The 13,091-nt window shown below is 42.4% G+C and overlaps 1 protein-coding gene across 3 annotated transcripts in view; it reads right to left on the reverse strand.

Moving 5' to 3' along the window:
* LOC311027107 (protein EFR3 homolog B) overlaps positions 1-13,091 on the reverse strand; it is a 31,215-nt gene that overhangs the window by 12,839 nt on the left and 5,285 nt on the right. For all 3 annotated transcript variants that reach the window (XM_084030932.1, XM_084030931.1, XM_084030933.1), the window contains exons 2-6: positions 7,812-7,888; positions 4,619-4,746; positions 3,745-3,895; positions 1,925-2,046; positions 1,477-1,626 (exon numbers count right to left, since the gene is read on the reverse strand). In XM_084030932.1, the coding sequence (XP_083887058.1) occupies positions 1,477-1,626; positions 1,925-2,046; positions 3,745-3,895; positions 4,619-4,746; positions 7,812-7,888 (628 nt within the window). The remainder of the gene's footprint in view (positions 1-1,476; positions 1,627-1,924; positions 2,047-3,744; positions 3,896-4,618; positions 4,747-7,811; positions 7,889-13,091) is intronic.

Here is a 13,091-nt window from a genome sequence, read left to right on the forward strand (position 1 = left end):
AGCTTTGTCTAATGATCTGGAGATACGCAAGTGTGAAACATTCAGCATGAGGAGAAACCAGCATCACCGTCATCTCAGAGCCTACTGGCTCCAACAATCTGACCTCTCGGCGGCTGTTTGAGCTGAGAAGTGGCGTGTTAAAAGGCGAGGATAATTTCTGTTCATATTTTCTCCTGAGGCATTTAGAAAAATTACTCAGGGAACATAAAGGGCTTTACAGGCAAACCGCATTTAAACCAATCAATCAATCAGTTGATCTTGAAGTACGATGCACAAAACAGACTCGGAGAAAGATCAGCAGCAATGAACTCGACAGAAATGAGTCAACAATTAGAAGGCTTTGCTAAAACTGTGTCCTATTTGATCTTTAAATGAACTTGTTCATGGAGATTAAAAAGAGGGGGAAAAAAGTACCATCTGTGAGTTTAATTAGACTGTACTGACTGCTGTGGATTTTATGTCTGGTAATGACTTATGATGCACAGCAGGGGCAGGCTTGTTCATAACACACACAGAGCGAAGGGAAGCTGAGAGGGAAAGGTGTCTCTCTGTTGGAGGGCGTCTGTCTCTTTCTGTCCATCTGTCTCTCTCTTTCAACACGCTCCACATTTCATCACCGTACTTTCTATTATCTACCTTCCACCCAGATCGTCCCACGTTCTCCTCGCTGCCCTCCCCGTTTGCTCTCCTAACCTTCAGATGTCGGCACTGACGTCAAAGGGAATTTCAGTAGATGGAATACTTCCAAGAGAGGGAGGCTCTACCTCTAGCTCGCAATGCAACTGTGATGCTTTTATTCTCCACGCATTGCACTCTTTCTGTTCATGCTCTGCCCCTTTCATACTGTCTCCCCCTTTCTCCTTTTAAAATGTCTGCCCATGTCTTGGCGTCTTTGCCCTTGGATGCTGCAGGTGGGCAAACAAACACCCATAAGGGGAAGCAGAGCTGTCAGTGGGTTCACTCAGTGATGACAATGATGATGAATGACAAGGGTGACGGCTGACTAGACTGCCAGGACAAATATGGCCCAACATAAGACAAATATCACCAGTGGCTTGCGACATAATGGCTCTGGGCTGAGTGATCACGGCATCCCAGGTCAACGCTGACTCATTCTGGGTCATCACCTCTTGACACAGCATGGCCTGTTGTGTGAGGATGACATGGTAACACCTAAGGGTGGCATCAGACCAAATTGTGTTTGGAAAAAATGTCAGTGCTTTATGGAAATTGCACCATTGCCCTCGTGTTTCCCCTTTATTCATGCATGCTGTGAAAATATTCACACAATCATGAATATCCTTGAATTTCTCCACACGCACGCAATTAACTTATACCTAGTATCATTGCAGACAGGACAGTGTGTTTATATACTTTATTTTTCTAACTTTTATTGACAACATTTTCCATTAATATTAAACAGGTCCGATGAACAGCAACATACACAACGATGACATTTTCTTTGTCAACACTCACCTCTCTGTGCGCTCTCCGCTCTGCAAGTTGAAAAGCAGAGAGGGAACGATCTTGTCCATGTGCTGAGGGTCCCAGATATTGGCCTGCAGCTCATCATTCACAGTCTTCCTCACCACACCCTGCAGACCCTTGATACCTGCCATGCGGATCCTGGAGGTAACAGAAATAGATCAGAGAATAGACACCAGACACTGTTTGACTGGTAACCAAATCTATAAATGGATGATTATATTTAGGTAATCTTATTTCTGTCTATTGTTTGTTACCCTTTATTTCTGCAAAGCTATATTTAACTGATCAAAGATGTCACTTTGTCTATTTTCTCACTTTTAAAGATCACATTTTTTGATGAAAATATAAAAAATGTCAGGGGGAAAAGGTAATCTAAAAATAAGAGACTTCCTTACTTAATTATTCTGCCTCAAGTGCAATCAAGTTGTCCACTCACTTAGTGCGGACGTCCGGGTCCTCGAAGCTGGAGTGGCACATCTCACTGAAGCGCGACACGAAGAAGTCATAACTGCGGTGGTACGATGGTGTATCCTCTTCTATGTTGGCAAACTTCACAAACTGAGAAGGGAAAAGGAGACGGGCGGACAAATTGAATATATCTTCATGTCAAACTGAAACGCTCCAACTCAAGATGTACGGTAATAAGCCTGCTCAATTTGATTAAAAGCTCCTTAATGAAATCAGCCTAAATCCACATGATGAATATCTCCTCAGATAAAGTCAAACCACAGCAACATAACATCTCATTAAGAGTGAAAAGCACAAGGGCAGAGGGGGGCTCTCCCACTGGGCGAGAAAATGTCACCATTTAAACACACTGACATTTAGCTTCACAACACTCTCCAATTAATAAATCATGAACTGGAATTTCTTTGGGAATTAAGTTGTACGACAAATTAACAGTAGAGCAGATGGTTATTAAAGAACTCCTCATTCAAAGAAGATAGGCTGGATTAGTGCAGTAACCCAAAAATCAAATCACCAAATACAAAAAGCAAATGTACAAAATGAACATCCCGACGAGCCCCTTGTGAAACCATTTCCTGTGTATATAATGGGTGGGTTTGGAATAAAATGAAGTACCCTTGAGCAAATTAAATGAAGTGAACGGTTTCTGCGCTACCCGACAGTAATATTGGGCAGCTTCCAGGTATCAGTGTATCAACTCTGTGTCAGCTGAAATGGATTTCTATCTGATTGAAAAGTATAGGGTCTTAAACTATAGCTGATGCAGAGCTGAGATTATAAACATTTGTGTTGTTCTTAAAGGCTACACCAGGAGAAACTAACCCTTCCTCTCTTTTCTATCACATCGCGTGAAACAAGTTGACAGAAACACTAACTCAGGTACTGATGTGTTCAACACTCGGCTGGTGCTGGAAAGGGCTCTGCAGTACAAGGTTTGAGAAACAGTGTGAGGAAACCTTTGCCGGGCGTGAGCATTGTGACGATGAACTCTCTAATCCACTCTCTTCACCTCCCACTGGGACGGGTCTGCAGCTACAGCATTTGTTTGCAGTATATGTTTAGTTCAATGAATGAGAAACTTTAGGGTTGTGTATTCTCTAGGGATTGAGCAATTACAGCAAAACAGATCCAAATCAATATCTTCAGAATGTTCAACAACAGAATGAATGCAAAGCTTTAAATTAGCACTAACTGCTAAATTAATTTACTATTGATCGATTGTAAAAAGCAGTGTGATGCACGATGGTAAATAACACAGCAGCAATGTGTGCATGTGTGTATATGAATGGATCCCTATACTGCCTTTGCATTTGAATAAATACACACCTATGAGTTTGTGCAACGGAGATTGGTAGCATTAAGATTATGAGTGGGAAGCTGGATGACTGGCGAGCATTGCCACGGTGTTCTGCAGCTAATCTGATTTCCTATAATTATTCTCTGCTGACCCAGCTGACAGCGCACATCAGAGGAAGCTCATCACTCCCACCGCCTACCTGCCCGAGCCTTAAGCTTAAAAGCCTTAACATCTTTTACTTTGCCATCACGTCAAGGAAGTAAATGTACACCGTCAACTTGTGATTTTACATTTATTTTACTAAGAATGCAAGATGAATATTGCATTTTCTCTCTCCTGAATGCCACGAAATTTCAAAACTCTGCTCGTCATAAAGAAGGAACGAAGCCACCAGTTGTGTAATGTTTAGGGGGTTTTGTCGTTTCATAGCTGCAAAACTATAAAACATGACATGGACGCTTTAAACGTGTAATGTAATCTTGAGAACTCACAGAGTTGGTTCCTAGGATCTGCAGGCTGGGTTTGTCCGACTCTAGCAGCTTGCGCACCATCTTGAGGAAACTCTCCACAAAAAGGTTGATGCTCTGACAGTGGCAGGCCATCAGCAGCTGGTCCAGGGCTTCCATGGCTATGCACACATACCTGAGGAGGAGGGCACAGAGACACAGAAACATCTGGATGACACCATTAACCCTGTAGCCAATGTAATCTGTCTGGGCATTTCTTTTGGACAATATAATGTATGCATATATTCGTAATGTCTGACTGCACACAGTAACAGAAATAAAAATGTGAAAAGCTCTGCCAGACGGACTCTGGAGACTCGCATATTGAACAGATTTCGAGCATAAATGTAATCTGCACAGGCTGTTTGCATTGGCGAGAATCATCACAGTGTGTCCTGGTTATGAGTCATAAAAGACAAGAACTTCTGTGGCATATAAAGCAAGTACGAAGCTTATAGAAATCGTCAATGACCATACACAAGCCATGGTGTTTTTTCATTATACAGACAGAAAAGGGAAAAGAACAAATACATATTTGGTGTAAATGCAATGGCATGACTTATCCCATTTGCATTTGGGGTACATGTGATTTGTATCCTTTTAGACAGTCCTGTTAATGGGGATGTTTAAAGCATCTTAAGCTCTTTGATAGACTATCAGTGTAAGTCTGTATGATGAAAGGCTATTCCATCCACCACTATTAGTTCAAAGCAAGACAACCTCAAATTCTAACCAGGATTTTAAAGTATTCACTTCAACTGTGATGAATTTAAAATCGGTTACGTTGATGTGTGACAGAGAATAACGGTATTTGTTGGGGCAGAGACAGCTGGAATGTTTTGAAATGACTGATGCTCACCCATATCTGTGTCGGGCCACATCCCTTGACAATCTCTCAGACAGGTAGGCTCCGATACGGTCCAGCTTCTCCGGAGCCGACAGGGCGTAGAATGTCAGCTTCTCCATGTTGGCCTTCACCAGCCCATCCTAAGAGAGTGACAGAGGGAGAATGAGGGATAGAAAGAGTAAGAAACCGGGGGAAACAAGATAGAGCAAATACGAAAGTTTGAGGGTTTTTAGAATCCGAAGAGGAGTTTGGCCCAAATGAAAAGTCACTCTGAGGTCAGAGGAGATGTCCATGATGCTTGGATGTCCACTAAACTGACGTCAGGATAAATAAGTTATGACAAATTGATGTTTTCCACTACACATTTCAGGGGTAATGCAGTACTTTGTGTACTCAAGTACAGTATGTGCTTCTGCTCAAAACCCAAACTGTAACTAGTTCACAAAGTTTACATCCTACTTTCCCCCTTGACCCACTTCACTGCTTTTCAGTCTGGTCAGGGGGAGGAGTGAGCTAAAAACATCTCTAGTCCATTGAGATCCAGTTTATATTCAGGCAAAAGCCAAAACATGCGGTCAACGAAGCAGCACTCCAAAAAAAGAACAGTCAGACACTCTTGGTAAAACTTTGAAAGATACTTTTATACCCTCCAAGTTTCCTTTGCATACCCAAAGCACAAGGCAAAGGTGATTTATTTTTAAATACATCATACATTTACAAAGAACATCCACAGTTTTTTCCATCTGTGAAAAGTTGGCGACAAACAGTCACGTTATTCCTGCAGTCTTACAAGGCGGCCACCTCGCTCAAATTTAGTCCCGCCTACTGTAGCTCAACAAAACTGCGACAGTTGTCATCACGGAAAACACTATTTTCTAACAAGCGTGGTGGATTTAATTTGGGACGGCATTACACCGATGTGGTGGTGCAGGATAATAATCAGTAGAGTGAACCGAGAAAAGCGCTGCCAAAACTGCTTAGAGGGAAGAAAAAAAGCCATTATGTTTGGTTGTTTGACCGCAGCAAAGCAGGAGCCGCCCTTTAAAGGCTCAAGTCGGTCACTGACGTTGGCTGAGTGAGTGATGAAATTACAGCATTACGGGTCTGATATATTCAAGAAAGTCACAACACTTAGCCGGCATTCACAAAACCAGGATCCTGAAACTGAAGCAGTTGAATGGAAGACGTCACTCATTTTATTATTTCCACGTGTGCTTTTTCTCCTATGAAGGGCAGCATCAGTTGCCTGTTATTCCAATTCAAGATTTTACAGTTTCAGGGCCTTGCTAATGTGCATGCCAGCTCATTGGTATGGCAAACCCACAAGAAACGGGGGCCCCATCAATATTAATAGTTGTACCTATGCATTCCAAGTCAAATTCCACTCATCAGAGGGTTATTTGAGGACAGGGTGATCGCTCCGCTTTTGTTTGCATCTAAAAGACATCCCGAAGCTAGAATCCATCACAGATCACACCACCAGAACATTGCAGCTGTCTATAAAATCAAGCGTAGCGTTAGTTCTGGCAGGCCACGACGTCAAGCTCTAAATCAGCAGCAACAGCGTAGCTGTCAAAACCGAGGAGATCAGCTGACGGCTCAGCTGACTCCCCGTGCTCGCTTCCTATTGGGAAATTGTATTCAGAGCGCGCTATTTAAACTGCTCTAGCCTGACCTCCCTCGTTGCTTCCTCTGCCGGCGTTTTCAACCCACCTCCACCCCAGCTCCTCCCGTCATCTGTTATGTACCTTACCATTGTTCTTGTTGGTTGCTCTGCTCTGTCTGGGGGTTTTTCTTTGCTGCTACGCTCCCTGCTTATGCCGTTCATGAGGGCTCATGAAGGGCAGGAAGGTGCTCTTCATGCCTCAGGCTTTCCACGCAAGCGCGTGGAAGAGCGGGGAGTCCCAGAACAGTACCATACCGCCAAATGAAACTTGCGCAAATAAATAAAGATTCTTTTTGACAAAGTGGTCCTGACTGAAACAACACCTTCCAGTTGAAGAGCTAATTTGGGGCTTTGTTTATTAGAGTCAATCATTTTGTAATTATGTAGACAAAGTGCAGACTTCTTTTTAGTGTTAACATAGTAAATTGTGAGCCCTTCCTAACGATACACTCCAGTCATATCCAATCCAATTGAAACTAGTAATGTATACTACTGTGGAGACATTTTGGAATTGCACAAGATGTACATAGAGAATACAATTTAAGCACCTTACCACTAATTAACACTGAAAACACAGTTAATGTGTACAAACATACCTACATGTGCAGTGTGACACACACTAATAAATGTTATCCCTGTTCCCGAGCTGCTTGGATACCGTTAGTTACAGTCTCGGTAGCAGCAGCTTTGGGAGTACAATGAGCAGGTGCACAGAAAATAGGAGAAAGAGGTCTGCGTGTATTAGTGTGTCCCATGTGGTGTCATTTGGCCGCAGATCTGTTTGGAAAAAGTGGGTTACTGCGGTATCAAAAAAGGCACTCCTAAAAAGTTTCCTCTGCAACAAATTGGCTCCTTCTTCTCCACCCAAATGCATTCTCTTTATGAGTCATCTGTGTCGGATCTGAAACGGTCTGATGATGAGGTCTGTGGTGTCACAGCTTTGAAGCAGATAGTTAGGTATGGAGGCTGTGCGGTGTTTTCTTATCGCCTTTACCTCACCTTCTTCCTGAATCTAGATAAATGAACCTGCCAGGGACTACAGATGGAAAGCGTCCAGCTAAATCTGCATTATTCAAAGCCACTGAAACATACTACACCATGGTCGCATAATTTAATCACCACCACTAAGCTAAAGGCGGACTAGTATTCTGCATGGTAATGTTTAATTGTCTAATTTAGCCACTTGTTAGCGACCTACCTATATTAAGACAAAGAAAGTGTAGAAAAAAAACCTTATTTCCAGCATCCAACCAAAAACCCAGTGACTTCAAGAAGTGCCGGACGTCTAAATATGCTGTTAATTCTCCTGGTTTCAGGACTCACATTGCAGCACTCTATAATCTAGAAACCAATCTTTACAAAGACAGCAAATCTTTAGAAAATAACCAACAACTATTGACCAAATGCATTAGCAAGATTTACATGATTTCTATACACAGTCATACAGACAACAGGGCAATAGTGATCGACTTCAGATTATAAACGTGCCTGTTTGGATTCAGAAAAGCATCATTAACAAAAGTAACTTGAGCTTCTCACCTCTGGGTCTTCTGGGAAGATGTTGTCTACCAGTCTCTTGTACCGAGGCCTGAGCGCCCCACAACAACCACAAACCCCTGAGGAAGACAAGATGTGGGGAGGGAGAAAGAGAAAGAGAGAGGTTGTTGAGTAGATGACTGGCAGAAATGCAATGAAAACAAAGAGAAATAACGAGTAAATATTTTAATTTCTTGTCCCTTGTATTTGTCTGTTCTGTGTAAATGAGAGAACACAATGCGTGTCTTGAATCAGCCACTTGCTCCACAGGCAAGGTTAGAGACACTACATACTGTACTACTGTATCGACACTCATCAGTGATATACAGTAATTACAAGGCAGCGATGAAAAGCAAGTCATAGCACATAAAGATCAATACAAGTATAAAAATAATAAATAAGAATATATTAAGAATAAAGAAAAATCATTAATTTAATATTGTAAATGTCAGCTTTGGCAAGCTAACAAGCAAGTATTGACAATAGCTTTGTCTCACCAGTATAATTGTTAGGGCCTATTTAAGTGACACACTTGAAATTAAATATACACGTCGTTCATTTTATTAGGTGCTAGGTTGTCTAGACTGCTGCGACAGGTAAAAAAAATTATCAGCTGACGTGCAGAGAAGCAGGGAATTTCCTGGGGGCTGCTGAATATGCAAAAGACAAGACAGACTGACAGAACTCCATCAATAGCTTTCATTAATTTTCACATGAGGGCAAAGAAAATATAGCAAGCATCCACCAAACTGTAAATGCAAATACCCTGCAAGAATAAAGAAAAAGTGCACTAATGTTAAATGAAAATCACCGCTGTCAGTACTGGTGTGATACCATCATTCAAAGTACAAAAAAAAACTTAAAGATGTGTTCATCTCTATGGAGCTTCTGGTAAAACAGAAGTATGGCTAAGTGAAGGTAATTCTGTGGCAAGGGATAGCCAGATATGGTAAGAATCACATGATTTCAGTCACAATATTGCAGCTCAGATAACACACACACACACACACACACAGATACGCATACACATACACACACTCGTTATTTCTGTCAATGCAATCAAGACAGAAGAGAAAAGTGGAGCACACTGAGGATTGATTTCTCTGACTTTGCACTGAAGAGAAAGGCAAGCTGGCAGGAAAGAGGAGCAGGATTTTGATTGGTTGAAGGATTTCAGCAGCGGTGAGTCATAAAGGGATCCTGGGAACATTAAGTCAACGCAAAAAGAGAAGAGATAACCTCCATAAACGCCAAAATGTTTCATTTAATCCGTTATGCAGCTCTGCATAAGGACTTATAACTTCCTGCTTTAGACCAAACAATGATATTTCAGAGTGAGTAAAAAGAAAGCTAATTACAAAAAGTAGGTCATTATACTGTCAGCATGTTTAATGAATGGTTTGATAACCTGACATTTCACATTGAGAGAGTAGAAGTTTAATGTACGTTTAAAAAAAAAGCAACACAATCTGCAAAGAAACACCTTTTGTTCGGTCCTTCCTGTATCCATCATAACCTCCGTTTCCTTCCTTCTTTTCTTCCGAAGAAAAATGTTTCATTATTTATTTGTTTTCCGTTCGCAGTCACACAGACTTCAGCCTTTTATACTGACGATGCACTAAAACTCCATTCTGAGAGCCTACCGACAGACATTAACAAGATCACCAGCTGCCCAGTTTTCTTCGCCTCACAGAGTGCTTTATCCAACATACAGTAGATTCTCCCTTTACAACAAACCAAGACAACGCATTAAATTGTGTGCACTGTGAAAAGATTTGTTTTCTCAGTATGAAATTGACAATTGTGTATATTTCACACAGATAATGGAGGCAATAACCTGCAACTTGCCTATTTAGTAATGCAAACACCACTTTTGCCATTTTTGCTTGAAAAATTACTTTAATTGATTATCAAAACAATTGCTTAGTTAATGTAAGTTGTTTGCAGCCAGTTGGCAGCACAGGCCTGCTTGGCTAAATAAGCTGAGCTAAGACTTTGAAAAGTCAATTTAGACAGACAATTATTATGTTGTAATTTATTCACATGCATGCTCAGATTAGCACAAGATCACTTTTTATCCAAAGCACAATTTGCATCTCATTGAAGCTACCACACAAGGAGCTGCAGTTTAGGGTTCAAGTGTCATAGAGAGACTTTGCGTGTGGGACACGAGGATCGAATCACCAACCCTGGAGGACCCACTCTACCTCCTGAGCCACCAATAATGCTCCCTCTACTGGACTACGTCCCTGCATTCACTAGCCTTATGTTATTATCAGTGACCTACACCTGGGAGGAGGGCATTCAGCACAGGCGGGATGTCCTTCAGGAGTGAAAGGCATCTTTAGGGCCTTAACTGCTTAGGAGCCCCTCTGTTTCAAAGGCATCTCTCCAAAAGTTCTACTGATCTCCGCAGCAGGAGCTCTGCTGGTGTTCAGGCTTATCTCCGAGAGCTGTGTGTCTATTCATAGTGCTGCTCCTCTCTCTCCTCCATCACTTCAAACTCTAATGAGGCCTCATGTGCACCCCTCCCTCCCTCCCTCTGTCCCTTCCTCCTGCAACTGACCAACCTCCCCCTACCACCTTCTCACTCATCCTTGCTGTATTGGCTCAGGGCCCGAGTGTAGGAGGTGAATTAATGAAAATGCAGCAGGTCCCAAGAGTTCAGAGGAAAGGGTGGAGGACAAAGAGTGACAGAGCAGCTAAAGAGAAAAAGAGACAGAGATGGAAGTGTGATGGGGGAGGTGGACTGTGATGCGCTGAATGAGTCACAGATTAGTGTTACTTATTGCATCTTCTCTGTCCAGCACAAATCTGTCCTGTCCTCTCTGTCAGCACTGCAGCACAGAGAAGATATCTGGGTAGAAGTTGCATTGGAAAAGTTTTTTTCGAAACAAGGGAAAACCGTAGCACTCTCGCCTCACAGCAAGAGGGTCCTGGGTTCGATTCCCGGGTCGGCCCGGGTTCCTTCTGTGTGGAGTTTGCATGTTCTCCCCGTGTAAGCGTGGGTTCTCTCCGGGTTCTCCGGCTTCCTCCCACAGTCCAAAGACATGCAGGATGGGGATAGGTTGATTGGTGACTCTAAATTGCCCGTAGGTGTGAATGTGAGTGTGAATGGTTGTCTGTCTCTACACGTTGGCCCTGCGATAGACTGGCGTCCTGTCCAGGGTGTACCCTGCCTTCGCCCAATGACAGCTGGGATTGGCTCCAGCCCCCCGTGACCCTAAATACAGGATAAGCGGTAGAAAATGGAAGGATGGATGGGAAAACCGTAGTGCTATTGTGCCAAATATCCACAATATTCTTTGACAGCTCACTGGGTGCAGCGATTTGTTATTTCCACTCATGTGGTGCACTGCAAGCGTCCGGGTTTCCCATAACAATCGGTTATAAGCAAGTTCTATTCGTAGGTACTTTTTGTGTGACTTTAAAGTCGCTGCCATTGTTTGTTGGGTCAGCTGCTATGGGCCAATTGCACACAGAGTTGGGATACATTTTATAGCTATACTATATAACTGAACTGTTTTCTGAAACAAAAGCCAATTCTTCCTAAAGCAGAAAAGTAGTTTCAGGATTTTAAGAGGCTTGATGAAAAGCAGTTGATGTTGCATATACTGGTCACTACAACAATAAATGTTATAGGAATGTGAACTAATGATTATGTTCATTATAATTGCTTTATTAACTGATTGATTGTTTATCAGAATTGTTGTTGATTCATTTCCAATTGACAAGTCGTTAAATAGTGGTGCTCGAGACTTCAAAATGTCCTGTAATTCCATGTTTCTGTTAAATAATAAGACTCCTGCAGGCTTACTGCAAGTTGGAGAGAACACCGAATAGCTTCCGAGTTTCTGTGAACATTAAAGCGAGTTGTTAAGTGTTTCTGGTGTTGATAATGGTGGGTTAGTGTGGAAAAAGCTGAGAGAGAGAGAGAGAGATCAGCAAGGTGGGTGGACAAGAATTTGGATGACAGCGGTTAAAAAGCAACCGCAGGGGGGGTCTCACGACATCCTCCCACTCTGCATAACAAGCTGACAACACATTTACGGGCTGTTCACCAAGAAGCTCCATACACACTTGCACACAAACATACACACCAACACACACACACAATGAGAGGCACAGAATGATGGTATTAATTGGTTGTTGGTAGACAGAACAAGACAATAAAAGAGAATGTGGACAACCCTGAAGCATGGTGCACCAGACTTGAACTTTGGCCTGTGTGATGCTTCTTACGTGTTTCAATGGCTAGATACTACACATCCATACAGAATTAATTTAAGCATGCACATGTGTACACGTGTGTGGGGGTCTCCACCCCTCAAACACCACCATAGCAAGGAGCCAGCCAATCACAATGCTATTTTTATCCCCAGTAACAATGGGCTGGTACATTAACAGATTAGGCTGTCCATTTCCCCCAGGATGTCAGCTTAGCATTTCCACATTAGGGTGAGCGAGAGATAGAGAGTGGAATGGGGGAAATGCATGGTGAAGTGACAAAAAATAGTGGCAAACAAAAATGCATGCCAAAAAGATACATGTTTGTGCATGATAATATATTTTTTTGAAATCCTCCACCCACATAATGGGAGTGTTAATGTAAGTACTGCTCTCTGGGCTGCATATCTTAGCCCTGAACAGCAAACCATATAGTTTGTGCTTGAATGACAAAAATATTTTTTTCTACAGCAACATGATAGTCAAACTAGTTACAAACGCACACACACACAATATAGTGTGTGACAAGTAGACCAGCACATCTTGCAGTATGCTCTCTCTCAAGCTGCTGTCCCGAATCTGCTCTGTTGTACCTAAAGTCACATGACTGCCAAGAGAGAGTAAATATAGTCCTGCCAGGAGAATATCAAACGTTGGATGTGTGTGTGTGCGTTTGTGTGTGAGAACAAGAGAGAGATCGAACAGTCACCACACATTTAGTCCTCCTCACCTTCACCTGGGGTCATGCAAAGCACTGGTTTTAACGGTCCAGACTCACAAGCACATATACGAACGTACAGAATCAAACAAACACGCTGTTGCCACCTACATGCCGTGTATATATATACCCGTGCATAATGCATGAAGCTTCTCCTGACAGTTACAACGCATGTTGTCCTTCAGGGGTGTTATTACGTAAGAGGGAGCGGGGAAAGACAGCCCAAATCTTGCTATATTCACATCAGCAAACAAAGATGGACAAAAACGTCCTTAAACAGTAGATTCACACAGTTAAATTGCAAGCACATAGCAGAATCAAAACAAATACACAGAGAG

The sequence above is a fragment of the Eutrigla gurnardus genome (genome assembly GCF_963514095.1).
Source record: "Eutrigla gurnardus genome assembly, chromosome: 16".
Lineage (NCBI taxonomy): Eukaryota > Metazoa > Chordata > Actinopteri > Perciformes > Triglidae > Eutrigla > Eutrigla gurnardus.